The following is a 25,171-nucleotide window of genomic DNA, read 5'->3' on the forward strand; positions in this document are numbered from 1 at the left end:
GAGGAACACCTCACTTTGGTTTGGTTGGACTGTCTACGTACCCTGTGGGCACACATCGCTGCTTCACTGAGTGATTCAGAGGAGTTAGGCATTGCTCCACTAACTGCACTCACATGCATAGGGTTTTATGTATTCTGCCAAAAAAGCAGACAGAGCAAAGTGGCATTTGACTGAAACATATTAACCTTAATTCTCTATGCATGACTGAATAAACATTCAAAAGGATGCTTCTCAAATGCCCACTTAAATACACACAAACAGTAACATAGGTACTGGCTAAGCATGCTCAGAAAAAGCTATCTGAGAAGACAGAAGAATCAGCTCCCTGTCCAAGGTTTAAACAACAGTTACTTACGTCATCCAAAATCAACACAGCCAGTGCCTGAGGAAGACAGCCAACTAATTTATATAACAAAGTGAAAAAAAAGGACTTTGGGACAGGCAGACCAACGGCACTAAATCAAGACAACTGAAGCAATAGAGTTGGGTAGGGGTGCAGAGAGGCTGAAAGTAGGTGGAGATGGCTGACTAGAGGAAGAGAGGCCTTAGGGGAAGAAAGAAAAGGGGAAAAAAAAGAATAAAGACAAGGAAGTCTTAATTATAAACCAACATCTCTAAACCCAAAGAGCTTGAAAAAAAGGACTCACGGCTTAAAAAGAGTGGCTAACACACTGAGTGAGAATTCAATCATCAAAGAGGACACCACATGGATGACAAAACACCAAAGGGTAGAACAATCAGGTTTTGCTAATTTACCCACCTCAAGTAAATGGCTAAATTTGCAAGTATAAATGTGTAAGCTTCAATTATTGAAAATACATACCATAAAAAGCAAATCAAGATAATGTACACGTATGTTTACAGAAAGAAATTCAAAGCAGGATAATGTATTGTAACATCTACTAACCTGGTAAGTCACCTGCGACAAGGGGATCAGTGACTATGAATCCTTATAATCAAATAGCATATCAGAACTAGGTTCAACTCAGGAGGAGCAAGGGGAACAATGTGTTGAACAAAGCAACATATTTATTACACATTTTGACAATAACACGAACAGAACAAAATAGTCAATGTTTTCTTTTAGTAGTTCTAAGTCAAGTCAGTCAAGTTCAAGAGTTTATGTTCCTTTGATTTGTTTTCAGTTCAGTATTCAGATCTGAATGTTATATTGTAGCTACCCGGTAGTATTAATATGTGCAATCCCACCGATCTAGTGGAACAGAAGAAGGTCTTTCTTTGGCATCGTGGTGGAAACAATGTGAATCCGCTCTTGTGGATCCTGGCTCGCTGTTCTTCATGCTTTGTCTCTCATCACAAAAAAAAAACAACCTGCATGCAGCAGAAACATCTTTCACTATAGTGTCATATGTGATTCTAAGTCACTTCAGTGAAACTTTATCTCTTCACTCCGTGTAGATAAAATTATTTCCCTTTTAACACTGAAACTATCAAATTAAATTGCAATATAACTTTTATTACATAACAGCAAAATATTAGCTTGTGGCTAATCGATAGCTAACGAAGCTAATTATAGCACAGAACTCACCGGAGATTCGCAGCAAGAAAAAGAAAGAAATTAAATCTCAAAAAACAACTTCTTCCGGATCCAGATACACAGGAATCAAAAATTACCCATAGATGAAAACTAATTCTTGAAAAATATAGAAAAGAAAATCGAGTTTTGTCAGTAAAGTGACCACAAAACGTTTTTTTTCTTCTTCTTCTGGTTGTTCTAGCTCATATCTTGTAGCATATCATTGTAGCTTTAGACTACTTTGAAGCCATTTACTGCCACCTATTGGCAATATAGTGTATTACAGACTATAATTCATATTCGCTAAAATAACATGGGTTACAGTATCATTATCAACTTCTTGGGAGACACCTTCTACTGGCCCAACTACCTCAGTTCAGTTCATCCAGTCCAGTTGTCCCAGGTCATTCATCAGCAAAAATCACATGACACACCAGAGCGATTTATCCTGAGCCATAGTCCCCATTGCCCGAAAGGATTTGTGATTCAATTTGACTGAGTGATGCCCTGGGCCTCATTGCTGCAACAGAGACTGCCTGGGTCTGCTGGAAAAGTAGCATGCAGGTTATATAGCGCACCATGGGTTCCACTATTGCTGATTCTACTGACCTTAGATGCTTACAGACAGTTTGTTGACATGTAAATAGATTTGATACACACATTACTTTTCTAGTCATACTGACCACTCACTTTACTCTAGAGATGCAGTCACACTTGTGAACGCACACCCCTTCACACATTGGCACACAGATTGGTAGGCAACTGCCTTCCCCAGGGGCAAATGGACATGTGGCAAGAGAATGCTGGAATCAAGCCCAGAACTTTCACATTGCAAGACAAGTGCTGGTCCCACTGAGCTACAATCACCAAGATGAAGTGGTCTGATTGGTTCATTTAGAGTTTCATCATGTATGGTACAAAGAATAAAGCGACAAGTTAGCAGAGATTGACAGAAAAAGGGAAAGCAACACTTTCCATCATCTGTCCCTCTTTTTTTTATCTGCAGTGAGTATATGAAAGTTTTACAAAAAAGGTTTTTTTCAGATCTTCATCCCCTGGCACAAACTTAAACACAAAATAAATATGAGATCTAAAAATGTGTTTGACAGTGCAATTGCCAATATTATTACATAATGAAACGGTTTTAAGACTGGTGCATATGCAAAACCTTGGACAGGGATGCAACACTTCTTTAGAAAATAATTACCATAAATCATTCTCGAAGCCAGTCCTTTTCACAAAACACTTCAAAGGGATTAAAATTCGTTTTCACTTTCTTAAAGTTTCTGGTGAAAGGATCAAGCCAATGGGGGCTTAATTCAACACATCAATATTACGCCCTTGATTCCCCAAGCAAGGTAGTCTCAGCTTTATTCTGACTTGGGGAAAAGGTAAACTCATGTCGCCGCTCAAGTGTAAAATGTAAAGATTCCAGATGGCCTGTAGGGTCTCTGTTTAGTGCACATTTTACACACAAGATTTCTTGCTATTAACAGCTATCGAATGAGGCAAGTTAATGTACTTTGAAACAAATCACTGGACTGTAGCCAGCTCTAGTTCTTTCAGTGGCAGTGACTGACAATAGAAGAAAGAGATGGGCGCATATTTGTGGGTTTTAACATGAATGGAACTACTGGTTAACATGGATAAGTACTCATTAAATAAAAGCATTAATATTATTTCAAGAATTTTGGTAAAATAAAAGTGTAATGGGAATAGTAAATGGCATTATATACATGACGAAATACATATGCATAGGTTTTCTGTGCAAATTCTCAAAATGAGCAGACCAAAAACAGTGTGGTTGTGTAGTAATGTAGCGAGACGCTAGATATGAGCTATTATTTCTCTGATTCAAATGCGCACTCATACAAAGGACCAAACACATTTCATACATAAACACATTATATGCTCTAAAGAGATGAGTCAGTGAAGCATGCTGTAAGCTAGGGTTGGCAGGGTTCATTTGAAAGATGTAAAATATTTATGCAGGAAGACTCGGCAGGGAAGGATGACGAAAGGAAAATTGCAAGGGAGAAATGGAGAGATAACAAATAACAAGACACATGAAACGACGACAAGTGGGCCAAAATGAAATACTCTGTGTCACAGCTAAACAGAAAAAATAGACATGCTTTATGAGTCATTGTCGTTTTACATTCATTAACTTACTGTGCAGTACTTCCACTCTTTGGTATGACCGAAGAGGATAGTGAGAAAAACCCAATATTATCTCACAGAGATGGTAAAATCTGTTTCAACAAAGTTGTGTGCTATTTCCAAAGTGGGCAGATACAATGAGGACATATTATGCATACACTTTGCAAAATTGTCCACACATCTAAAACTTTCTCTTTATATTACAGTCGCAAATTTAAATGACTTTAAATGGATTTAACAAAACAGACTCATGTGAATGTATAATTAAAATGGACAGAAAATTATATATTTTTTCAATTATTTTACAATTCCAACAGCCTGAATTGTATAAAATCCAGTGCAACCAATTGCCTTCAGAAGCCACCACATTTGCAAGTTTAATTTTGACATAATCTTTGTCAGGACGCCCAGGTTTGTTAGAGTGATGGACAGCATCACAAAGGATGGAAACACAAAAGAGTGAGGTTGTGAAAAAATGTAAAGCACAGTTACATTATAGCCCAAGTGTTGAAAATCTTAATCACAGTGAGCTAAATAAGGGTAAATTCTGAATGAATGACACGAGACTGGTGCAGACAGAACAACAACCCCAAACATACAGCTAGAGGTTCAATGGAAAGGTTTAGGTCAAAGCACATTCAGATGCTTCGAAGACTGGAAATGGTTTATTTGTAATGAACATGTAAGGGTAGGCACATATAAGCTGCATAGCTTCAGCCTACAAATTTTTAATCTACATAAAACTTATATTTATGTAATGCTGTATTTGACTGTGGTTTTAATCTCAATAATTGCAACTGGAGTGTTGATTGACTGCAACGACCATTGGTTTTGTTTGTGTTTTAGATCAAATAAATGATCTAGCTATATATATGTAAATATATATGTATGTAAAATCACCCAGTCAAACTCCAGACCTAAACTGCAAATCTGTGGCGAGACTTGAAAATGGCTTTTTAAAGACATGCTCAACTGCTACTCCTTGCTGTTTTGCAAGGAAGAATGGATAACAATTTCACTCTATAGATGTGCAAAGCTTTTAGCTTCATCCCCCCAAATACTGTGGGTATGAATTGTTTACTCAGAGGGCCTGAATACAAATGCACCCAATACTTTTCAGGCTTTATTCCTCCATGACTCTATCATGTAAAATCCCGATAAAATACATTGATATTGGGGTAAAATAAAAAATCTTTAAAGAGTTTAATGCTCTTTGAAAAAAACAGTTAAAATGTACAATATTTAAAGAAATCCTTAGAAAAACTCTAGAGTTGAAGTTGTTGCTAAAGTTTGGAAAAGTAAAAGGAGTGAAGGGAAAGTAAGAAAAGTGGCCAAACAGAGAAAATAAGAACAATCCTGTAACAGCAAACAATATGACAACTGACAGTAATTACAGATTCCCCTCCATAATTATGAGAGCCATTTTTCCCAAGACCCTCTGCTTTTGAGGCCTCGGTAATCGTCTGGTCACTCCCGCACTTCCATTTATCTCCATAAGTAAAAAGCAGGTCAAGCCAAATCAGCAAACCACCATCAACTGTGGGGGCCTTCCTTAGACCTAAATAACCTTAGCCCTAAATAACCCTTGAGAAATGATGTCATAAACCTAGATCTCACTATCTAATTACAGAAAAATGTGCTTCCATAGAAAGACCAAAAAAAAAAAAAAAATCCAACTATAGACTAGTTGGGGGAAGTGGAAGAAAGACGATGAACCACACACAGAAAGAGGGAAATGAAAAGACACTAGTGCATAGCTCAAAGTATTCACTTGGTTATTCTGCTTGCTACAAAAACCTGGAAGGAGCAAGAACATTTAAAGTGTAACACAATTATACAGAAGCTGTCTCAAAAATGTAAAGGACAGAGAGGCACTCATGCTGTGCAGAGTTCTAAGACCTGAAAGAAGTAGGCTTGTTAAGCCACTACGTGGCAAAGGAATACTGTAATTACATTCAAACCAAGAGTAAAAGAAGCTCTCTTTGAGGTGGTTGGCTAAAACTATAAGAATGCTACAAAACTGTTTAGATTCAACAGACTTTTATAAAAACATGACATACAAATCACATTCACACAAAAATTCCTACATCAAACTTGATAGGCAGAGGAGTTCTTAGCTATAATTATGTCTTATTCCAGATTGCCATGCATAATTTTCAACTTATTGCAATATTGTGCATGACTGTAAAGTCCATGCTGGTTTTATTCAGTAAAATAAAATCAGAATAATGGGCTGTTCTTAAAGTTTTAAATGAGTAACAGAGAAAAAATGTTTTTGAAGAGCATCTGTGTGCATTTACTATATTTGCAATGAAAATAAATGAATTTGCAATGTTCTCTGCAGCTGCAGATAAGGGAAAATAAGGAAGAGAGAAATTGAGGGATTAAAAGTCTCATATGAGAGAAAAGTCTCTAACAAAGTGGCAAACAGAGGAACTGATAACCAAACCGCTTACAAAATGGTTTATCTGGATGAGAGTGAATCTCCTAGAAATTATGAATGCCAAGTGAAAAAAGCAATAATAATCTACTTGTGTAGAGACTAATGCCTGACAGCTAAAATATGACAGTTGAATTAAATGACCAGTTAAACAGAAACAAAGAACCGTAGATTTGGTTGAGCTGAGGAAAAGATGGCAAAGGAGCTCAAATATAAAAACAGCATGAAATACATTATGAAACATTATGAAGTGTGACATCAGAGAAGAGGTGGAGAAACATGCAGCATTGGAGCTATTTTAAAAGCCAAATCTTGAGAAATTGAAAACAAATATTTCTTCTTGACATTTATATCCTCATGTGAACACGCCATAAAACTTTATATTGTAGAATATCTGTGTATTTTAAGAAATGTTCGTCTTTGAGCACCTACTTTCTTCAACCTCGGTCAAGCTGTACTTTTATACCTGTAATTACTTTACAGTGAAATTTATTCCTTTTTAAATTAGCTAGAATTTATGCTGAGTTAAAAAAACAGACTCTGTTAAACATGTTAAAGGCTGTAAAGTTTTCTGGGAGCATATAACATGTTGGAAGAGTCAGCTCCCATCTGCAGCAAGTACAACTACAATAAACGTACCCTTATAATAAAAACTGTTTCAAGTTACTCTTCTACCTAGTAACATGTTACTAGGTAGGACTTACATTGTAGTCATAACTACTACATGGCAAAAAGATTCCTCACTCAAAGACAGTATTATTGGGTGTACAAAAAAAGCTGACACCGTCTTTAAAATTCTCCCAATAAAGTGAAGGGAAAAATAAATATCACAGTGTTTCATAAAATGAATTTGAATTTGGGACCTGAACTGAAAGACAGAGATTTACAAACTAAACTTCTGGGAAACTCAAGGCAAGATGGCCTCAACACATCTGAATCAAATGGCTGAATTCTGTCATCAGCATGTCACTCAGTTCTGCAGAGGCCTGACAATGAGCCACTCATTTAAGTCAGGTGTGCTGGATAGGAATGTACCTAATAGCTGTAGGGTAGTAGCTCTCAAGCACTGGTCTTGGACAACCTCACCTCTATAACTAGCCTTGAAGTATGAGAACTTGAAGGCTCAAGTTAAAGTACTTAAAATTCTTTTAAGTAGATTCTTTTAAAGGTAAAGGCAACTTTATTTACCGCAATTTCCAGACTGTAGAGCGCACCTGATTATAAGCTGCACCCAGTACATTTTTAAAGGAAAAACCATTTTGTACATACATAAGCCACACCTGTCTATAAGCCGCATGTGCCTACATTGAACATTTACAAAGAAAGACGGTACACAGAAAGAGTTTTCAAAGTTTTAATAATATACCTTAGCTTTTATTTCCAAATGGTGCCTGTGACACGGCAGTAACACAGCAGCAACATGGTAGCACAGCGCTAAAAGTGCTGGTTAAAATAAACATACCAGTAAAAGTCACTGAGAGCCGTCTTCATCATCCTCCTGTGCACTGAAACCATGGAAGTCTTCCTCTTCAGTGTCGGATTGAAATAGCGTCAGATATCCTTCGCCACACACTCTGTAAGTGTCTCTTTTGTTGTCTATCAGTGTCACTCTCATCCTGAGGCAAATTCACTCCTGAGCTTGTGCTGTCCTCTCCTTCATGCAGCAGACCGGCTTTTCAAAACGAAGTTACCCGAAGTTACATTAAACTTGCGTCTTCCTCAACACATATATTCCGCCTGTCTCACTCTTACCTTTTATGCTCGAGCGCCCTTGGCGGCCGTTAGAAAAGAATGCATAAATTAGCCGCATCATTGTATAAGCCGCAGAGTTGAAAGCGTGAGGCAAAAGTCGTGGCTTATAGTCCGGAAATTACGGTATGTAGCACGTTTTCAACAGCAAGACGATACAAAGTGCCTTGTATTGCCTCCATATTTTATTTATGTCTCCCATAAGTAGAATATGGAAGACACATGATTTCCAGGACCATTTTAAGGCTCTTAGTCCACTTTTCTTAAGTAAGCTGCAGAAAAAAATTAATTGTTTTTAACTGAGTTATTGACAAAATCCTACAACTAATTGCGAAAGACATATTACATATTTGCCACTTTTTTGAGAATCATTAACAAACCCTTTCCAAAAACAGTTTTCTCTAAAGAATAGACAAACAAGTATGTGTGTGTTTGTCACTATAATGCTACAGCCAAAAGATTTTCCCTGGCATGGGTCTTATTTAGGACCGAAACTCTCCAAATGAACATTGCACAGCTGCAGACAGTCCATACGTGTGTATTGGTTTAGGGTGTGTCACTATGTAGAATACATACTGCGCGCTCTCACTTGAAATGCTCGGTGCCATCTTGGTTTGGATCTACACCATTTATCAAGCAGCAAGGCACAAACAGTAGAAGTAGCTGTGGAAAAAAGGATGCTCATGCTGTGAGATGCTGCTTGTTACTTGTCAATTCAAATACCTACCTAGTCCACAGAGAGCACAGCTGGTGGTGACAAGGCATGCAGCAGCTTAATGTGGTACACATAGGCATTTACATGCTGAATGAAGGCCAAAAAATATGCCGGCTACCAGAAAACTGCAAAATCTTCATACAATGTCAGCAATTAGGCAGCAAACTATTTCATAGCATTGACTTTGCTTTAGTCTAGAAGTCATACAGAGTTCAAACATCTGTTCTGCACACACATGCACGCACCACAACACACACATGTAGTCACATCTGAAGTGTCCTACACTCACAAACACATAGAAAAAAGACAAAAAAGGACCTTCCAGTAACAAAGTAATAATTCTCCTTTTGACATGGCCAATTCACCTTAAGTGAAATGAGGTATTATACACCAACACAACAGCCCTCAAATGGAAACACACACACGCCCACCCCCGCCTACACACGCAAACATGTCCTCCCATTAAAGGTTGCGCCGACTTCCATTTATTCTCCATTACCTAACCTTAATCAGTTTCCTGGCATCTAACCCCTTTAACTTGGATTCGGTTACTTCATCTTCAGCCTTAAGAAGGAGAATGATTGCCTGAAAAAGTCTTTCTTTTTACCCAGAAACATCCCAATGAGGGAAAAAAAACAAGCACACACACAAGCTGGAATGACACTGACAACCCCTGTGCAGCCATAAATATGAAACTGGCCTTTGCTGTCATCTTTGTGTCTACTGCTTCTGTGTGTTCTTGCAGAGGGAGAGCTCTGTGTGTGAACCCTCGCTCTCATATTAGTGAAGTGACATGGAGCAAAAGACAAGAGGAACCCAAGAGAAAAGAGGCCAGAGCAGAGAGTGAAATTGATGTGAAAAGCTGTACAGAATACGAGCAGCAGGTACATGTCAAGGTAGAGCATTGCGCACAAGGAGTTTGACGAAATGTTGTGATATGAAAAGATATTTCTTGTCAAAGAGAAGCTGGTCCCATCGACCTCTATTTATTCAATCAGATATGAAGGTTAGTCCTTGAAACTTGTTCCCTTGTTGAATCTATGTTTGAAACTAATATTTTGAAGTAAGAAATGAAATAGTTTGTGCATGTTTTGAAGGCCTGCTTATAGCACAACAACCCAACAAGCTTGTTGGGCTTGTTGGCAGTTGAAGAGGCCTCCATTACTATTTTATCTCAAGTACCATTTTTAGTACCCAGTAAGACACATGCGGTACCAACGTCTGAGAATAAGGTGACCACCAAACCTCAAATTATTCACTAATGCTGGCATCGGCATCAGTGCTTCCGATTGGTGCCACACAAAAGGAGTATTTCAAAGTTTTTATTAAATAAAACTGCATCATCAGATTTGTCTTTTATAGGAAGAGCTGAGCCAAAAAGTGAAGCTCTCAATTTACCGGTCAATCTATCATCCAATCCTCACCTATGGTCATGAGATATGCACTGTGACAGCACAAACTACATCAGTCACACAAGCATCTGAAATTAGTCTCTTCCATAGGTTGGCTGGTACTGCTGAAAGAATATAATGCAAATATATTGTTATCCCAATAACAGAGCACACAACATTAATACTGCAAAGGACTGTTTGGAATGGAAGAATCGATGGCTAATACTGTATGTTCCATGTCTCATGAGTTCACACTATGCATGCTAAAGTAATATTCAGAATTTTATATCTATCTGCCCCCCCTTGTGTCTATATCTGACACCTTTGATAGAGTCCAAAATGTTAAATGTCACAGAAAGTGTTGGAACCACAAATGGGAAAGACAAGAGTAGGGAAAATGTTGATTTATCACAAAAGATATAAGTTTTGACATATTTAGCAGTAATATTGCTATCAAAAGACTTTCTGATTTTTTGCAGCGATTGTGGCTGCTTTTACCCTTGGAGATACAACGAGGAGTTCTGTCATACAGGGGAAGCTCAGAATAGAGCAGCTGAGGTGGTTCAGGCTGATCAAGATGCCTCTTGGGCGCCCAGCTTCCAAGACATTCTGAGCACATGCCAGATGTAGGAAACCCCAGGGCAGACTCTTAATTTTCCAGCGGGGACCATTTTTCTCTTTGTCCTAGGTTTGCCTCAAGTTCCCCTGTTATGAGCTGGAGAGAAATGTATCCATTCATCCTTTTTTTATTCTGTTACCACTTGCAATCTGATCTTGCAAGATCAGATAAGGATGGATAGGAGGATAAATGGATGGAGATTCTTTAACATACATTTTAGAATTTACTAAACCCTTATTTTCCTTGTGAAAAAAGCAATCTGAATGAATGTTTTGGCATTTCACAGTTCATTGACAGTTTATGCATTGTCATAAGCATAAAATCCTCTCTTTTTGGTAAAGTGAAATCTGTACATTCAATTACTTTTTATCAGTTATAGATTGTCTAAAGTATAGTCTTTGATCTGTAAAGTAATTGCCCAGTTTCTATGCACAAAACAATATGGATGCTTAGCTTACTAAAACTATGCCTAAAATCTAGTCTAATTCTGCTGAACCAATTTTGTATATTGTGTATTATCTTTTCCTAAGAACTGGATTTATTGTCAACACACCAACTTTGTCATGAGGCTTTCATTTCACAGTTAAATAAAATAAGACTTTCTTCTTCAATATGAATAAACTTCAATTTTACTTATGAAACCTACAGTGACCGGGCTGCACAGTGGCGCAGTTGGTAGCACTGTTGCCTTGCAGCAAGAAGGTCCTGGGTTCGATTCCCGGCCGGGGTCTTTCTGCATGGAGTTTGCATGTTCTCCCTGTGCGTGCGTGGGTTCTCTCCGGGTACTCCGGCTTCCTCCCACAGTCCAAAAACATGACTGTCAGGTCAATTGGTTTCTCTAAATTCTCCCTAGGTGTGAGTGTGTGTGTGCATGGTTGTTTGTCCTGTATGTCTCTGTGTTGCCCTGCGACAGACTGGCGACCTGTCCAGGGTGTACCCCGCCTCTCGCCCGGAACGTAGCTGGAGATGGGCACCAGCAACCCTCCCGACCCCATTAGGGACAAGGGTGAACAGAGAAAATGGAAACCTACAGTGACCAAAAGTGAGTTAAAAGTACTTTGAAAAACATTAAATACTGCCTCTACAGGTTTGTTGGTACTTGTTCGCAAAATATCTGGACTTGAAGGAAGCTTCAAAGAAACATGTCCAAACAAACGGTGTTGCAGATGTCCACGTTTCCAAAAGGTCCAACAGTAAAGATATATTCAATGAGACAGAACATTTTTCTTAAGTAAAGTTACTTTACAAAGAATATTTGATACTTAGGACTTGTCCTCTTTGTTGTTATAGACTGCCAACGCGGCAAAAAAGGGAGCACAAAACCAAGTCAGCCTAAGTCAAGTCAGCAGTCCATCTGCCCTGTTTCTTTCTCCTTAGTGAACATCAAACACATGTGGTCTGTTTCATGCTCCCTGCAGCCCATTATAGCTTAATGCATCAGGAGCCTTCTCACTGACTTCAGCATTTTAACAACTTCAGTATATTCAGCCACACACACACGCACCCCCCCCCCCCCCCACACCCCACCCCCCACACACACACACACACAAGAACAAGCGCAGACAGGCTCCCAGATGCAGGAATTGACACTCATTAAACCACAGCAGAGTTATGGGCCTGCAGACTGAGATACAGAAACAACTGTTGCTTTGGCTTTAATCTGTCTAAGAGGGGTGGACTAACAGAAGCACAGAGATTTTTGCTTACATTAACCTTCAAATAAGCTTTGGCCTTCATATCTTGAAAGCTGTTAATGAGTTCCATTTATGTGTAATTAAGAGTGATCAATTAGGGATTTTTTTTCAATGCATAGTTTAAAGACAGAGCCTCAAAGCTTATAAAATGAATGTAGTCTAGTTCATCAAATTATTTTTTTTGTTTGTCCTTTCCCTCTAAATCCTAAATAGTATTTGCTCTATCCTGATAATTATTAACCTCTAAGATACTTATAAAAAAAAATATTTGCAATAAAATATTAAAATGTTTCATTTTCCAACAGAGAACAGGTAAGAAGTTGTTTTTTCAGCTAAAACATTGTCATTTTTAAGTAACTTAAATGAAATATGTCAATCCCAAACAAAGGTAAACAGTAAGCATGATAAGATCAAACTGATACAGATAGCTATTGCATTGCAAACATCGTGAAGATGTTATTCAACACAGAAGACAATATATATTTGATTTATGAGAATGAGACTTTAACAAAACTTTAAGTCTCACAAACGTATTTTAGAGTCCAAAAACTAATTTAATGTCCTTAGCAACCCAACACATAGGGAATTATTTTACTTAAAAATAATTTGTTTTCAATCTGTCAGGTTGTTTTCTACCTGAGCTGACATTAGACACACACATTTTAAAAGCAACGCAGGGTTATTTATCAGTCATGTGAAATAATTTGGACACCTCATTAAATAAGCAATTACAAAAGAAATTTTCACATATTGGGGAAAACAAGATTTAATTGCACTGAACAAAACCTAACCTTGTTTTTCTCCATAAATGAAATATGTGAATAAAAATGCTTTTCTAGCAGAGGAAAATGTTAAAACATCCTACTCCCACATAGTTAGTGTTTCCCCATTTTACCGAAATAAAGAGAGATGGTCCTTGTAGCCATCTCGCAGTTTCTGAAGTCAGTTTGAGGAGTGCTTGCCCCACTCAAAACTTTCAATTGTGAGATGCTTAAGGGGGTTCATTGAAAGAACATTCAGTCTCCAGTCACCCCACTGCATCTCAAAAGGATAACGATCTGGGCTTTGACTCTGCACAAGACTTTTCCTGTTTTACTTTCAACCAGTCCTTGGTGGATTTGCTGGTATGCTTTTGGTCTTTGTCAGGTTACAGGGTTCTATTCAGCTTTAATCTTTTACAGAAATTCAAAAATTTTCCTCAAGCTTCCTCGTATACACCATAGAACTTATTGTGGATTATCTGATGGTTAGTTGGTCAGGTCCTTCTGCAGTAGCAAGGCATCCCCAATTCATGACTTCCACCTCAGTACACAGTTGGTATGAGGTTCTTATCTTGAAATGTTGCACTTGGCTTACACTTGGGAAGCCAAATGTAAGCCAAATGCAACATTTGGCTTGAAGGCTTGAAACATTTTTCATTATATGTTTTGTTATTTATACCTCAGGGTTTCCCCCAGAAAACTTGTTAAGCTCGGTGGTCGGGCTGCCAGGGCAGACAACCAGTAGGCCACCCTATTTTTGGTATAAAAAATTTTAAGTTCATAGGAAATGGAAAAATATTACTGGATAATTATGTTACTGGAAGACAATGATGATAAAGCTCAAACACAAAACTGCAGTCTTAAAAACAACAAATCAAAAAATATGATTAAAATAAATATCAATTGTTTGCACTTTTGCTCAATCTCAAGTAAGTAATCAGCCAGTGGATCTTAAGACACGACGTAATGCTGACCACATTAATGAACTCAGGAGCAGCTTAGGGATCTTTAGGGCCCCCCATAAATGTTAAGATTTTAACACAGTCTAATCTAGAATTGTAACATTTGTTTATCAAGATCTCAATGCTTTTAAATTTAAATTAACGGTTTCAGCATTGATAAATTAAAAGGTTTTAAATTGTTTAACATTTAAATTCAAGGTTTTAGCGAGCTAGCAAGTTTACTTTGTAAAAGGACAAAAAGAACAATCTTCATAGATTATTTTGTTACAAAGTATGTGCTCTGTTGGTCCACAAATATATTTCTGAATGTATATTTGTTATCTCAACAAATTACAATTGTCACTGATTGCTTTTAAGCTAGGCCAATTACACTAGTGAGAGAAAAATCTCTGTACATTTACTCTCTTAGCATGCGGGTACAGCTTTCAAAATGGAACTAATTGCTTTAATCACATGTACATAAAGACATACAGTAATGGGTAAATTATTGTACAATAAAGGGAGAAACGGTTATATGTAATTGTTCATCCTAGTTTTCATTGTCCAAGATGTCTCTCAGGCAGCATATTTGCTTAACACTTAATTAGTAGTAACCTAGCAAGTCAAAAGATTACCTGAAAAGAACATTTTGCAGGTAAGTATTTTAACAAATGAGTTAAATAGTCAAAACCAGCTCTTTTAGCATCAAGAGTATATATTATACATTTCAAAGTCTAAATTTCAGAGAACCACTGAGTTCAAAACATTCCCATACTTCTCACAGTGGGTTGGTATACTGATCAGTATATATTTAAAGCCACAAACCAGTCCTTAGCAACTAGTTCTCCCTTACAGGGCTGGGGAGCAGCAGCAACACTGTCATTATCTAAACACTGGTTACAGATGACACTCCATAGCATCACACAACTCAGTCAGTATGTAGCAACCAGCAATCAGCAACAACAAAAATACAGCATGGGAAAAATCAATGCCAAAATGTTACCAGCCTTCCTGCAGATGTCTCACACAGCTTGCCTCTTTGTACTAGCCTATGTGACATTGAGGATCTAACACTCATTGGCTGCCAGCTGCTTTCAAAGACCCACAGACGCCTCTCTCTTTAAGAGCCGATGAGAGAGAGACACATAGAGATGAAAAATGTCATCCCCTGAAAGACAAAAAGATAAGTCATCAAGACTGTAATGATGGGGTGGGACAGGGAGGGGGCAGCACAAGGAGGAGACGAATGACTATAATGGAAATCAATCTTCCATTTTTGGTAAACAGTGACAAAAAAATCTGTTTCCCGAACTGATTACACTTTCCGCAGTCGAATCATCACGTTCATTCTAAAAGCATCCATCGGTTTACTTTATTCCCTGTGAACATGTTTTTCATTTTTTAAAGCAGTGGGCTTATAATGCTGCAATGGGCCAGTAAACATTGCTTCAACACAATGATAATAAACAGCTTATCCTTAACTCAACAGCTTTCTTCTGTGGGACCTCTCCAGGGGGAAATTACTTAGAAATAAGGGGGCTATCAACAATGCTTTATGAGGCGTATCACTGTGGAAGCAATATCTGAAATTGTTTCCTGTCACTTACGGAACATAATTAACCAAAGACTGGGGTATGATGTTGTGATGCTGAATATTTTCTACTTTTATATTTTGCTATAAGTTACTGTGAGTAAAAGAAATTTTGGTTAATCAAAGAAAATAAAACAGATAACTCTAAATCACGAATCTTAACATCTTAAAAGTGTTTTATTATGGACACTTTGTGACAGTAAAGGAAAAAGTTAATGGCCTCATGAAGTAATAGTTTCCATATTCGGGACTGAGCAGTCCAGTGGCTATTTAAATAGTTTAACTGGAAATCCCTTTCAGAGTTGAAGACCAGTCATCTCACATCTTCCTCCCAGCCAAGACTGAATCTGGCAGATGCAGTTAACATGTGACCTTGAATCAGACTCAGTCAATACATTAAGTTGATCAAGCAATGGTGTCACAGTGGGAAATAGCCTCCGCAGATGTCAGGGATTATCTACACTGTTGACTTGGCTTGCAATCTGTAAGCATAAAATTAAACCTTCCATTTTTTACAAGGTGTTTATTGTGCCAGGCTACAACCAATGAATAACTGATGTTATTTCTGATTAAGAGCCAAGTAGCAATGAGAACAGAAAACAATTTTCCCTGCAGTTCTCTAATTATGTAAGTACTCATAGTAACAAACCCCCCCCTTTTTTTTTTTGCAAAAAAGAAAGTGTTGACCCTAAACTTACTGATTGATGCTGGTTTTTGAAAGGACTTCGTCAATGTGGTCAGTCAAGTAAATTAGGCAATTCTTCTGCTAGTTATTAGCCCTTGCAACTGGTACTTGTGATATATAATAATGTGGAAGAACAGTGTCTCATCACATTAGATTCACTTAGTCAGCATTTATATTAAATTGTAGGGTTGGATAAAATGACTGAAATGCTTACAATGATATAAGCATTTTACATTAGTCTACATCAATAATTATTTGTTTTTTGTTTTAAATATTCAAAATACTACTGCGACCTGTCCTCTTTTATCCACAAGAGTAGAACAACAAAATGTCATAAGATTACGCTCAAAAATGTTATTTTGAGAACTAGCCTTTTGTTCTTTTGTTTGTTTGTTTGTTTGTTTTGTTGCTCAGGTCTATAAATAATTTTAAAATTATATAGATACCTATTGTTTTAGCAGCTTTGGGAATATTTGTTGTGTTGTCGTTCCAAATAAAATCAATTAAATGTGATTAGGATTTTTACAAAAGAAAATTGTATAAATAAGGTAATACCACAAAGCCATGATGTTTTTACTTAAGGTTATCATAATATGAGAATCTCAGTACAGATTGTGTCTATTGTCACCCTCTGAAGTCATAACGTTTTTGAGAATGACTAATAACCTCAATGGATTTCTTTCATGGGAAAAAAAGGTAAAATAAAATTTAAAAAAATCAATGGCCAGATATGTACCAGTCATTGTAAGTAAGATATACGTATTCCTTAGCATTTCCAATATTGCACACAATAAAATTACCTACCTACCTGTCTGTCTGTCTACCTAGCTAGCTACATAGCTAGCTAGCTAACTAGCTAATTCCTGGAAACCAGGGTAGGTTGCTAATGTGCCCAGTGATCAAACTAACAATTACTAGCAATACAAGGTAATACAATTTTTCTCATTGCAAACTGTCTTAAAAAACTGTAACATGCTCACTAAAACAGCTTAAACTTAAAAAAACTACTAGACTTAAAAAGTGTACAAGTGTGCAAATAAATACTTTCACTCTGGCTATAGCTACTTTAAGCAAGATAATTATATTTGGTTTTGAGGCAAGAGTTTGAGTCTTCTGACTGTCCCACAAATTGTCAACTTGTAGGGGCCGCTGTGTTCATTTTTCCAAATTAAAATGTACAAATCTCAACCTAAAAATAGGTTCAAGTTCTTTCTTTTCTATTAATATGTAAAACATGGTGAAAAAGTAAAATTTCCCATTTTTACTGTGATGGAAATTGCTATAAAAACTTTCACAACCCCTTCTTTATGAAGTAGCTGTGTACATATGAATGTCCCAAAGGTTAACTTTCTAGTCTGATCATGTGATGGATATTGTAGCTGCAGAAACCTGCTGTAAACTGCACGTGTGTGTGTGTGTGTTATTTGAAGAACCACTGAATTCCAAAGGAGGCAAAGCTGCAATCGTACAACCTGCAAACAGGGGGCTTGTGACTGACATCAGGTCAATGGATGACACAGTGAGAAACAATATATCTGCACATTCACAGCACTGGGTTAAGTGTCTGATAGCTTACAAGGTTGGCCTCCCTGTCATATCAGAACATATTGAAGAAGAGGTCAGGTTTGAGAATATCGTCTAGAAGAGAACCTCAGTAAAAAATAACTATTTTAAAGACACACAGAAAGCAAGGCACAACATCTATGCTTTGTGTTAAGCGAACAAAAGATTTTGCAGGGTTTTTAAAAAAAATCAGGGATCAAACAAACTTATTTCCTATGGTGCCTCTGCTCTGTCTCAATAACTTTTCAAAGCAGTGTTTCATCTACAGAGCCTGAAGCCATCTCTCCTCTACTTTACACTGCCATGTGACATCAAATGAGTGTGACAACAGATTTAAGAGGTGTAAAGATAGATTCTTTCCTTGTACTCTCATGCAAACAATAAATAAGAAAATACTTTACATTTCTTCGTTTTCCCTTTGAACATGATGCTCACATTAGTAGTTGTTTTTTTGGGGTTTTTTTAAACTAGATACAAAGTTTATTTGTATCTAATTTGTGTACATTTTTGTATACATGGGAAAATAACGCACATATAATGAAATGCAGCTTAGCTTCCAAAATGAAAACATTCTGAAGGAGCTTACCTGACATTTCAAACTGTGGGACACCATCCTGGTTGAATCCCTTTCCGCCGTAAAACCGTTGAATGTCCGAACAAGTCCGGGCTTTGCTGGACCCTTTGTCCCCAAAGGCTGGCGCTGTGAGAGAGCACAGCGCCAGAGCCGCCAGGATGAAGAAATCCATTCTTGCTGATCAGTGTGGCTTTGGACTTGGTCTGGAGGAAATCCAAGCGACAACTAAACGACTTAGTATATAGCTGAAAGTACAACGAATTCAGGGCTGGTGCTGTGGTGCGTAAAATATCCTCCACCTTCCTTCTCCCTTATACTCTTTCAGTGCGTCTGCAGCTTCTGTGGCTGTTCTGTGCGCGCTACTGCGCGGCACAGGAGCAATACCTCTCAGCCCAGATGTCCCGTCTCTTCTTTAATCCACTTACGCCAGCGCAGCCAGGGCAGACGCTTATTATTTTCTCCCAAAATATAAAATTTTCTTTTGCTGAAAGGTTATTCTGTAAAGATCCCCGGTCTCACTCAGCTGCCCGTGGAGCTTTTGGCTGACCTAAAGAGAGACAAGCAAGAGATGCAAGAATTAGGTTACCCGGCTGAAATACGCTATTTTAAGTCACGCCAGAAATAAGCGTTGTGTTGACTCACGCCTGCCCGGCTTTAACGTGAGGAATCCGAGTACAGAGGTGCACACACCGGCAGATACCGCAGCTCAGGCTTTTCTGGACGATGATGTGCCAGCGCTGCCACTCTGTGGAAAAGGGAGGGAGGCGGGGAGAAGCAGGCAGACAGAAAGAGGAGGATGAAAGGGAAACAGAGCTTTAAAGCAACTCCAGCTATTTCTTGTTGCTTTCTGACACAGTCTTGCTTTTTTGATTTAAATTTTTTATCCAAATTTTAAGCTACCACGCCTCAATAGTTTGGAAAGTGTCTTCTCGTTATTGCGGCACACTGATTTGTATAAGAGTGTAAACATACCTGGTTCCCAGGAGAGGAAAATGCTGTGTGGGTCTCATCACGTAAGGAATGTGTACTTGCTGGCCGGGCTTGCTCGCCGTCAGCCAGGTGTCACACATGAACTGTAGGCTGGTTCCTTTCAATTCACAGTACTGGATACCCTCCTCTGAGAAGGCATCACTCTACAAGACGCAATTCATGTCCAACAAATCAGCATCTGTTTTAGGCTGCTTCCAGGTTACCTGTCACCAAATGAATGCCTTCATTATGCACAGTTTCCTTATGCTTACCTCCTAAATCTGGGTAAACACCACAATGAGGACAATATGGTCTCTCTGCTAATTTTAAATTCCTTAGATGTCAAAGAAAAAAACACCCCAAAACCGACTCAGTAGCTTTATTTAAACTTAAATGTGTGTAGTTGTGTATTTTTCATTGCTGGTTTTGGCTGTGTGGTGAAATTGCTTATTTATCGGTTTATCTGTTCGCCCATCCATCTATCAATCCTGCAGGTAGGAAATCAAATCACCTTTATAGTTGCTGTTGTTTTTAAGATACACAACATTTATTTTGTTATGAACTATTTATTTTTTTTTTACTGATTATTGATTGATCTGAAAGCAAAGTCAGACCAGTAAGTTTAATTCTGTTTGTTAGGTGAAAATAAAAATCATTCAGGTGTCAGGTGCCTCTGTGGCTCCCTGTGCAGAAATTTGCAACCTGACCTGTGTACACCCTGTCTCTAAATCCCTTTACAATTTATTATTTTCAATAGAAATATTATTATTTCAATCAGTGATTATTTAGTAATCCAGACTGAGTTATTTTCTTGCACCTGACATGTGTTCAAACCCATAACCCAGTTTGTAACATAACACAAATTGTGTATTTTGACCCAGTTGGTTTTGGTGTGTAGCTTCATCATATTTACAGGAATTTCACACACAGTTTGCATTTATAACACTGTTAATAGGGGCATTAACTTCAGCTTATTTGTGCAAGTAAATCTAGTGTGACTCTGTGAACTTATGACATAGGTTTATGATAGCAGCACACATACTTTTCCCTCAGTTTAAAATGTTATACTGTTATTCCACTCACTGGGCTGTGAAATTTGATTAGTCTGTTTTGAATGGCATCACCTTTTTGCGAAAAAAAAAAAAGTAGTAACGATTGCTTTTTTTAAGTAAGTAAGATCCCACTAGTATGGTACTGGTGGGGGTTGAGGGCGGGGTTAAACTGCTGAGCTTGGAATGAAGGACAGTCACGAAGAGAGAAAAGAATGACAGTCAAGAAGAAAACCTTTTGGTAAACCCAGCCATTTCCTGTCCTCAAATTCTTCCATTTCCAAAGTCAGATATTGTTTACAAATACATTTAAAAATGCTACACTACAATTAGCTTTTTCCTCTTGACTGCTTGCTAAAATAACAAGGAGAGTAACTCACATATCAGTAGCTGACAAATGGCCATTCTTGCATCCTATTATTACAGCTCTGAAATGAATGAATGAATTATACATTCATTTGGGAATGTCAAGTGTCTTCATCATTTACGGCCTCTGTTTGTGAAGGGGTGTGTTTTTGTGTGTGTAATGGAGGAGCGGGGGCAAAGCTGGCAATACACCCACACAGCAGCTTTCCAATATTGAAATATGTAGCTGTGACAAAGAATTAACAAAGACAAAAAAACCTAGCTTGCCTTGCTTTTCTTTCTGCTATGACAGAAACTGAACTGTATTAAGAACACGTGGCGAGTGGCTACCAGAATAAGTGGACTCAACCCATGTGTGTGATAAGACATTACCCTGTTTTGCAGATAGATCTGTGTATGCATGACACATGTGCACCTTTATGTTTTTCTCAGCAGCATTTGGTTTGTGAAACCTGAGTTTATGTGTCTGACTGTGTTCCACATGTGGTCATAGGTCGGCTCTGCTGTTGAAGGACTGATTGGCCCTCTACTGTCTGGTATGGAGATTATATAATTAATGCTCAATAAAGCCACAGAGCAGCCATGTTTTCTTCCGACTGCTTCTCATTGAAGTTTTATTGCCTGTGACCATGAAAGGCTTCCTAATGAGGAGCAGGATGCAGGGGGAAGTCAAGCAGACCAGCAGAATGGTAGCAAAGACAGAGAGGAGTGCTGGGTGAGAGGCCATAAATAAGCAACAGTCAGTTTATTGTACATGTGCAATAATTATGTGGTAAGCATTTTTAGGGCATGGTGAGGTTTTCAGTGAAAATTACATGCATGCTCAGTTCCTATTGCATAGTAAGTACGCAGCGAACATGTTCAGAGAAAAATATGATTCCCCATAAGACATTATTTGTTCTTGTCTTTTAACACAAAATCAATAGCAAAAAAAAAATGGTAAACGGCTTAAATTTGCATTGCGCTTTACTAAGGCCAAGAATTCCAAAGCATTTTATATTGCAAACACTCATTCACCCATTCATTCATGAGCCACTGTCTCCCTTAGCTATACAACTTATAAGATGGCAAGAAAAGCAGAATGCAATGTTTTCAAAATGTTATTGCCAACAAATGAGGATGGTATTTGTATTCATCCCCCTTTACTCTGATACCCTTAAACAAAAATCCAATGGAACCAAGTCACCTGAATAAACAAACATAATCTTTATGGAAATGTAGCCCAAAGCAGCCACTGTTAAAATAAATAAATAAATAAATAAATACGGTGGCCTTTTTGCAGAGTGCCACAAGTTTTGTAGTGGACACAAAAAATCATCTGTAAACAGGTGCTCCAAAACTGAAATAACACAGGTCATAAAGACACTATACCAACAGTGAAAATTTATGGTGGCATCATTCTGCTCTGGTGATGCTATTATTTATCAGGGACAGAATTGATGGAAAGATGGATGAAGTTAAAAACAGGGTTAAATCCACTATGAGTTTATTAAGGCTCAGGTTCCTCCCGGCTAAAATAACATCTCTGATGAACAATATCTTCCACCTCTCATTCCAGTTCAAACTGCTACTGAACTGGACAGCTCCTTCAATAACAAACTGCTGCATCCTAAATGCAGAAATGAGTGTTACTGCAGATCCTTTTTAGCAGCTTTTAGACTTTGTAACCATCACTGGTCCCAACAAAAACAAAGTGTTTACGTATATTCATGCTGGTGGAATCACCTATTCTTTTTACTCATGTTGAAATAAAATGTCCGCTGTTGTTGCACATTTGTTTTGCTGCACTGATATGCTGTATTGTAAATAGTCTGTATATATATATTTTTTATTTTGTACTGGTCAATGCTCATGCATATTATGTACAGTTTTGAAAATGTGATCCAACTCAGTTGCACATCCTTTGGGACGAGAACCTGATATGTCTATTTCTAATAACTGCACAATATTTTTTTAAAGTCTTGTACAGTATATTACTATGATTATTGTTAATCTTGTTTTCATATGCTGCTTTTAACAATTTAAGAACTTTTTTTGTTTGCACCTTTATATTTGTTGCTGGTTTTACGCCTGATTTTCCACGTTTGAGGGACAATAAAAGATGCATCTATTCTATTTTGTTCTATTTTGTATTTATTAGATTGAAAGGGTCTTTTGAAATGAGCCTTTAACCACATGTTAAACATGTTTTTATTAAGCCCACATTTCTGTATGAAAATGTATTTTTAATGTGATGTAATGTCTTAATCTTAAAAGTTATATTTCATTATCTGTAAGTTAAACTTCATCATAGTTAACAGAGATGCAGGATTGAAAACACCCGTTTGTGTGCATTTAATGTGCTTCACTTTACGAATGAGCCTATTGATTTAAATTGACTTTTAAATAATATTCTATTTTATTGAATTGGCCTGTATATATACAAAATGTTTTGCAAAGTACTGCATATTAGGTAGCGATAGGTATCCATATTTTTGTTAAAGGTCAAAATATATGCAAAGACAAAAGTGGTTCTAATTGAAACATGCTGAAATCGTTTTTATGGAACATTGCAGTAGACAAACACAGACTGCTCTCATCAAACTCATGAGTTTTATGTGGATATCAAAGTGAGTCTGGTGCAGTCCAATCTGATAGAAGACACACATATTCAGGCACAAACTCATTTTCCCCACAAAATAAAAGTGATATAGTGAGCATGCTGCAGAACTGGCTAATCTACAAGCTCCACTGCTGAGCCTCAGAGTTTCTCTGTAAATATTAGTGTGTTGTTTCAACAGATGTAATCAGCCTTTAGAGGGAGATCATCGTGTCCTCTCCCTAAAGCCAGTCTCATCCCATGTTCTTCCAGATACCATCGATTCTTCATCCGCTCTGGGTTTTAATGTCAACCATTAGCCAGGGTTCAGCACATTCACGGGAGTGCTTAAGTACCACACATTACTCACCAGATCTATCATTTGCTTTATGTGTTCATTGTCTACGTTATTCAGTCCATTACATTTATATTTTTTTCCATAGTGTGGAAAACTCCATGATGTCCTCTTCACGTTCTCGTATTTGTGCTACAGGAATTTATCATCATACCTTCATGTTTATCTTTGACGCTATTATGCAAAAATTAAAGTTCTTGACATCTGCTCCTGTTCCATTTTCCTTTGTCATTATGTTGCATTGGAAATGTTCCTCTTTCAAGAAAAGACACTCTCAGCTGCCAAAGACAAGTGATCTGAGGAAAAAAGGAATACTTGCTAGTACTTGCAGAGGGAAGACATATGTCATTTTAGAAAAAAGATACCATAATTGAGGAAAACATTAAGGGTTTGCTGGGAAGAGGTGGCGTGATAGGAAGGAAGATAACATAATGAGGAATGGCCTGGGGAGAATGAAAAAGAAGAAAGTTTAAGGGAGAGAAAGCAAGTTATTGCTGAATAAAAATTAAAAAAATTATACTTTTTTTTTTTCTAGTTAACTGTAAACTTTGTCACATACTTAGAGAAAGAACCTACCTAATTTCAATTGGCATATTTTATGTCTGACATTTACACACTGTATGAACATCCATCCATCCATGCAACCCTTAGATATCTTCTGTTGTATCCAGATTCAGGTCAATATATATTGCAGATCTCCTTTTTTTTCCTCACAGTCTGACATTGAATCAAACTAACCCTTTACACTTGTAGATTAACTACAATTCCCATAATTATTGAGTTCAAGGTTTGGAGATGCAGAAATAATGTTTTGTAATGTTTTTTTCCTTAAGAAGAGGTGAATCTGAAATTCTGAAACTGATCCCAAACCTTCTGTAAAATGTAATTCAAGCAAATCTGATCTGGGGTAAACTAACTTAAACTCCTCTTAGCTTCTTTTTAGTTCTGTGACATATTTTTGTTCAGGCTGGCAACACCTCCCTCCCCGCTGGCCCCGGGAACAGTGGGAGGCAGAAACTCTGTGCAGTTCTCAGCCCCCTATGAGGAGTCTGACATTATTTTCCCACTAACACTTAAGATTATCTACACATTCCTTCAGCATTCCTCAGTCCTCCTCTGCACACAGGGCGCTTTATCACATGACTAGCTCTCTCGTCTTCACAATTTGAGTTTAATGAGAGAGATGTCAGGAAAAAGTAGAACGCATCACTGCCGACTGCATCTGATGACTGGATACAAAGTAACTGTGTCAGTGCTAATTCTTCCCTCCTTAGTAAACTGACTTTGACAAACTGACTTTTCTTTTTTCAAAGACCAGATGTTGAAATACAGCAGAAGAAGTGTAATGGTGTTTTCTGAGCTTTTTAATTCGTTTCTAATTGGAAATTGCCATTTAGATGGATTGTTCATTCAGCCCTTCCTTCTTATGGTGAC

General features: G+C 37.6%; 1 protein-coding gene across 1 annotated transcript in view; it reads right to left on the minus strand.

Annotated features, from left to right (window-relative positions):
• Positions 1–19,183, minus strand: part of gpc1b (glypican 1b) — a 70,246-nt gene extending 51,063 nt beyond the window's left edge. Inside the window, exons 1-2 of the mRNA XM_028020001.1 lie at positions 19,063–19,183; positions 18,433–18,967 (exon numbers count right to left, since the gene is read on the minus strand). Of these exons, the coding sequence (XP_027875802.1) occupies positions 18,433–18,592 (160 nt within the window). The 5' untranslated portion in view covers positions 18,593–18,967; positions 19,063–19,183. The remainder of the gene's footprint in view (positions 1–18,432; positions 18,968–19,062) is intronic.
• Between the last annotated feature and the right edge of the window lie 5,988 nt (positions 19,184–25,171).

Source organism: Xiphophorus couchianus, chromosome 6 (assembly GCF_001444195.1).
Source record: "Xiphophorus couchianus chromosome 6, X_couchianus-1.0, whole genome shotgun sequence".
In the NCBI taxonomy this organism is placed as follows: domain Eukaryota; kingdom Metazoa; phylum Chordata; class Actinopteri; order Cyprinodontiformes; family Poeciliidae; genus Xiphophorus; species Xiphophorus couchianus.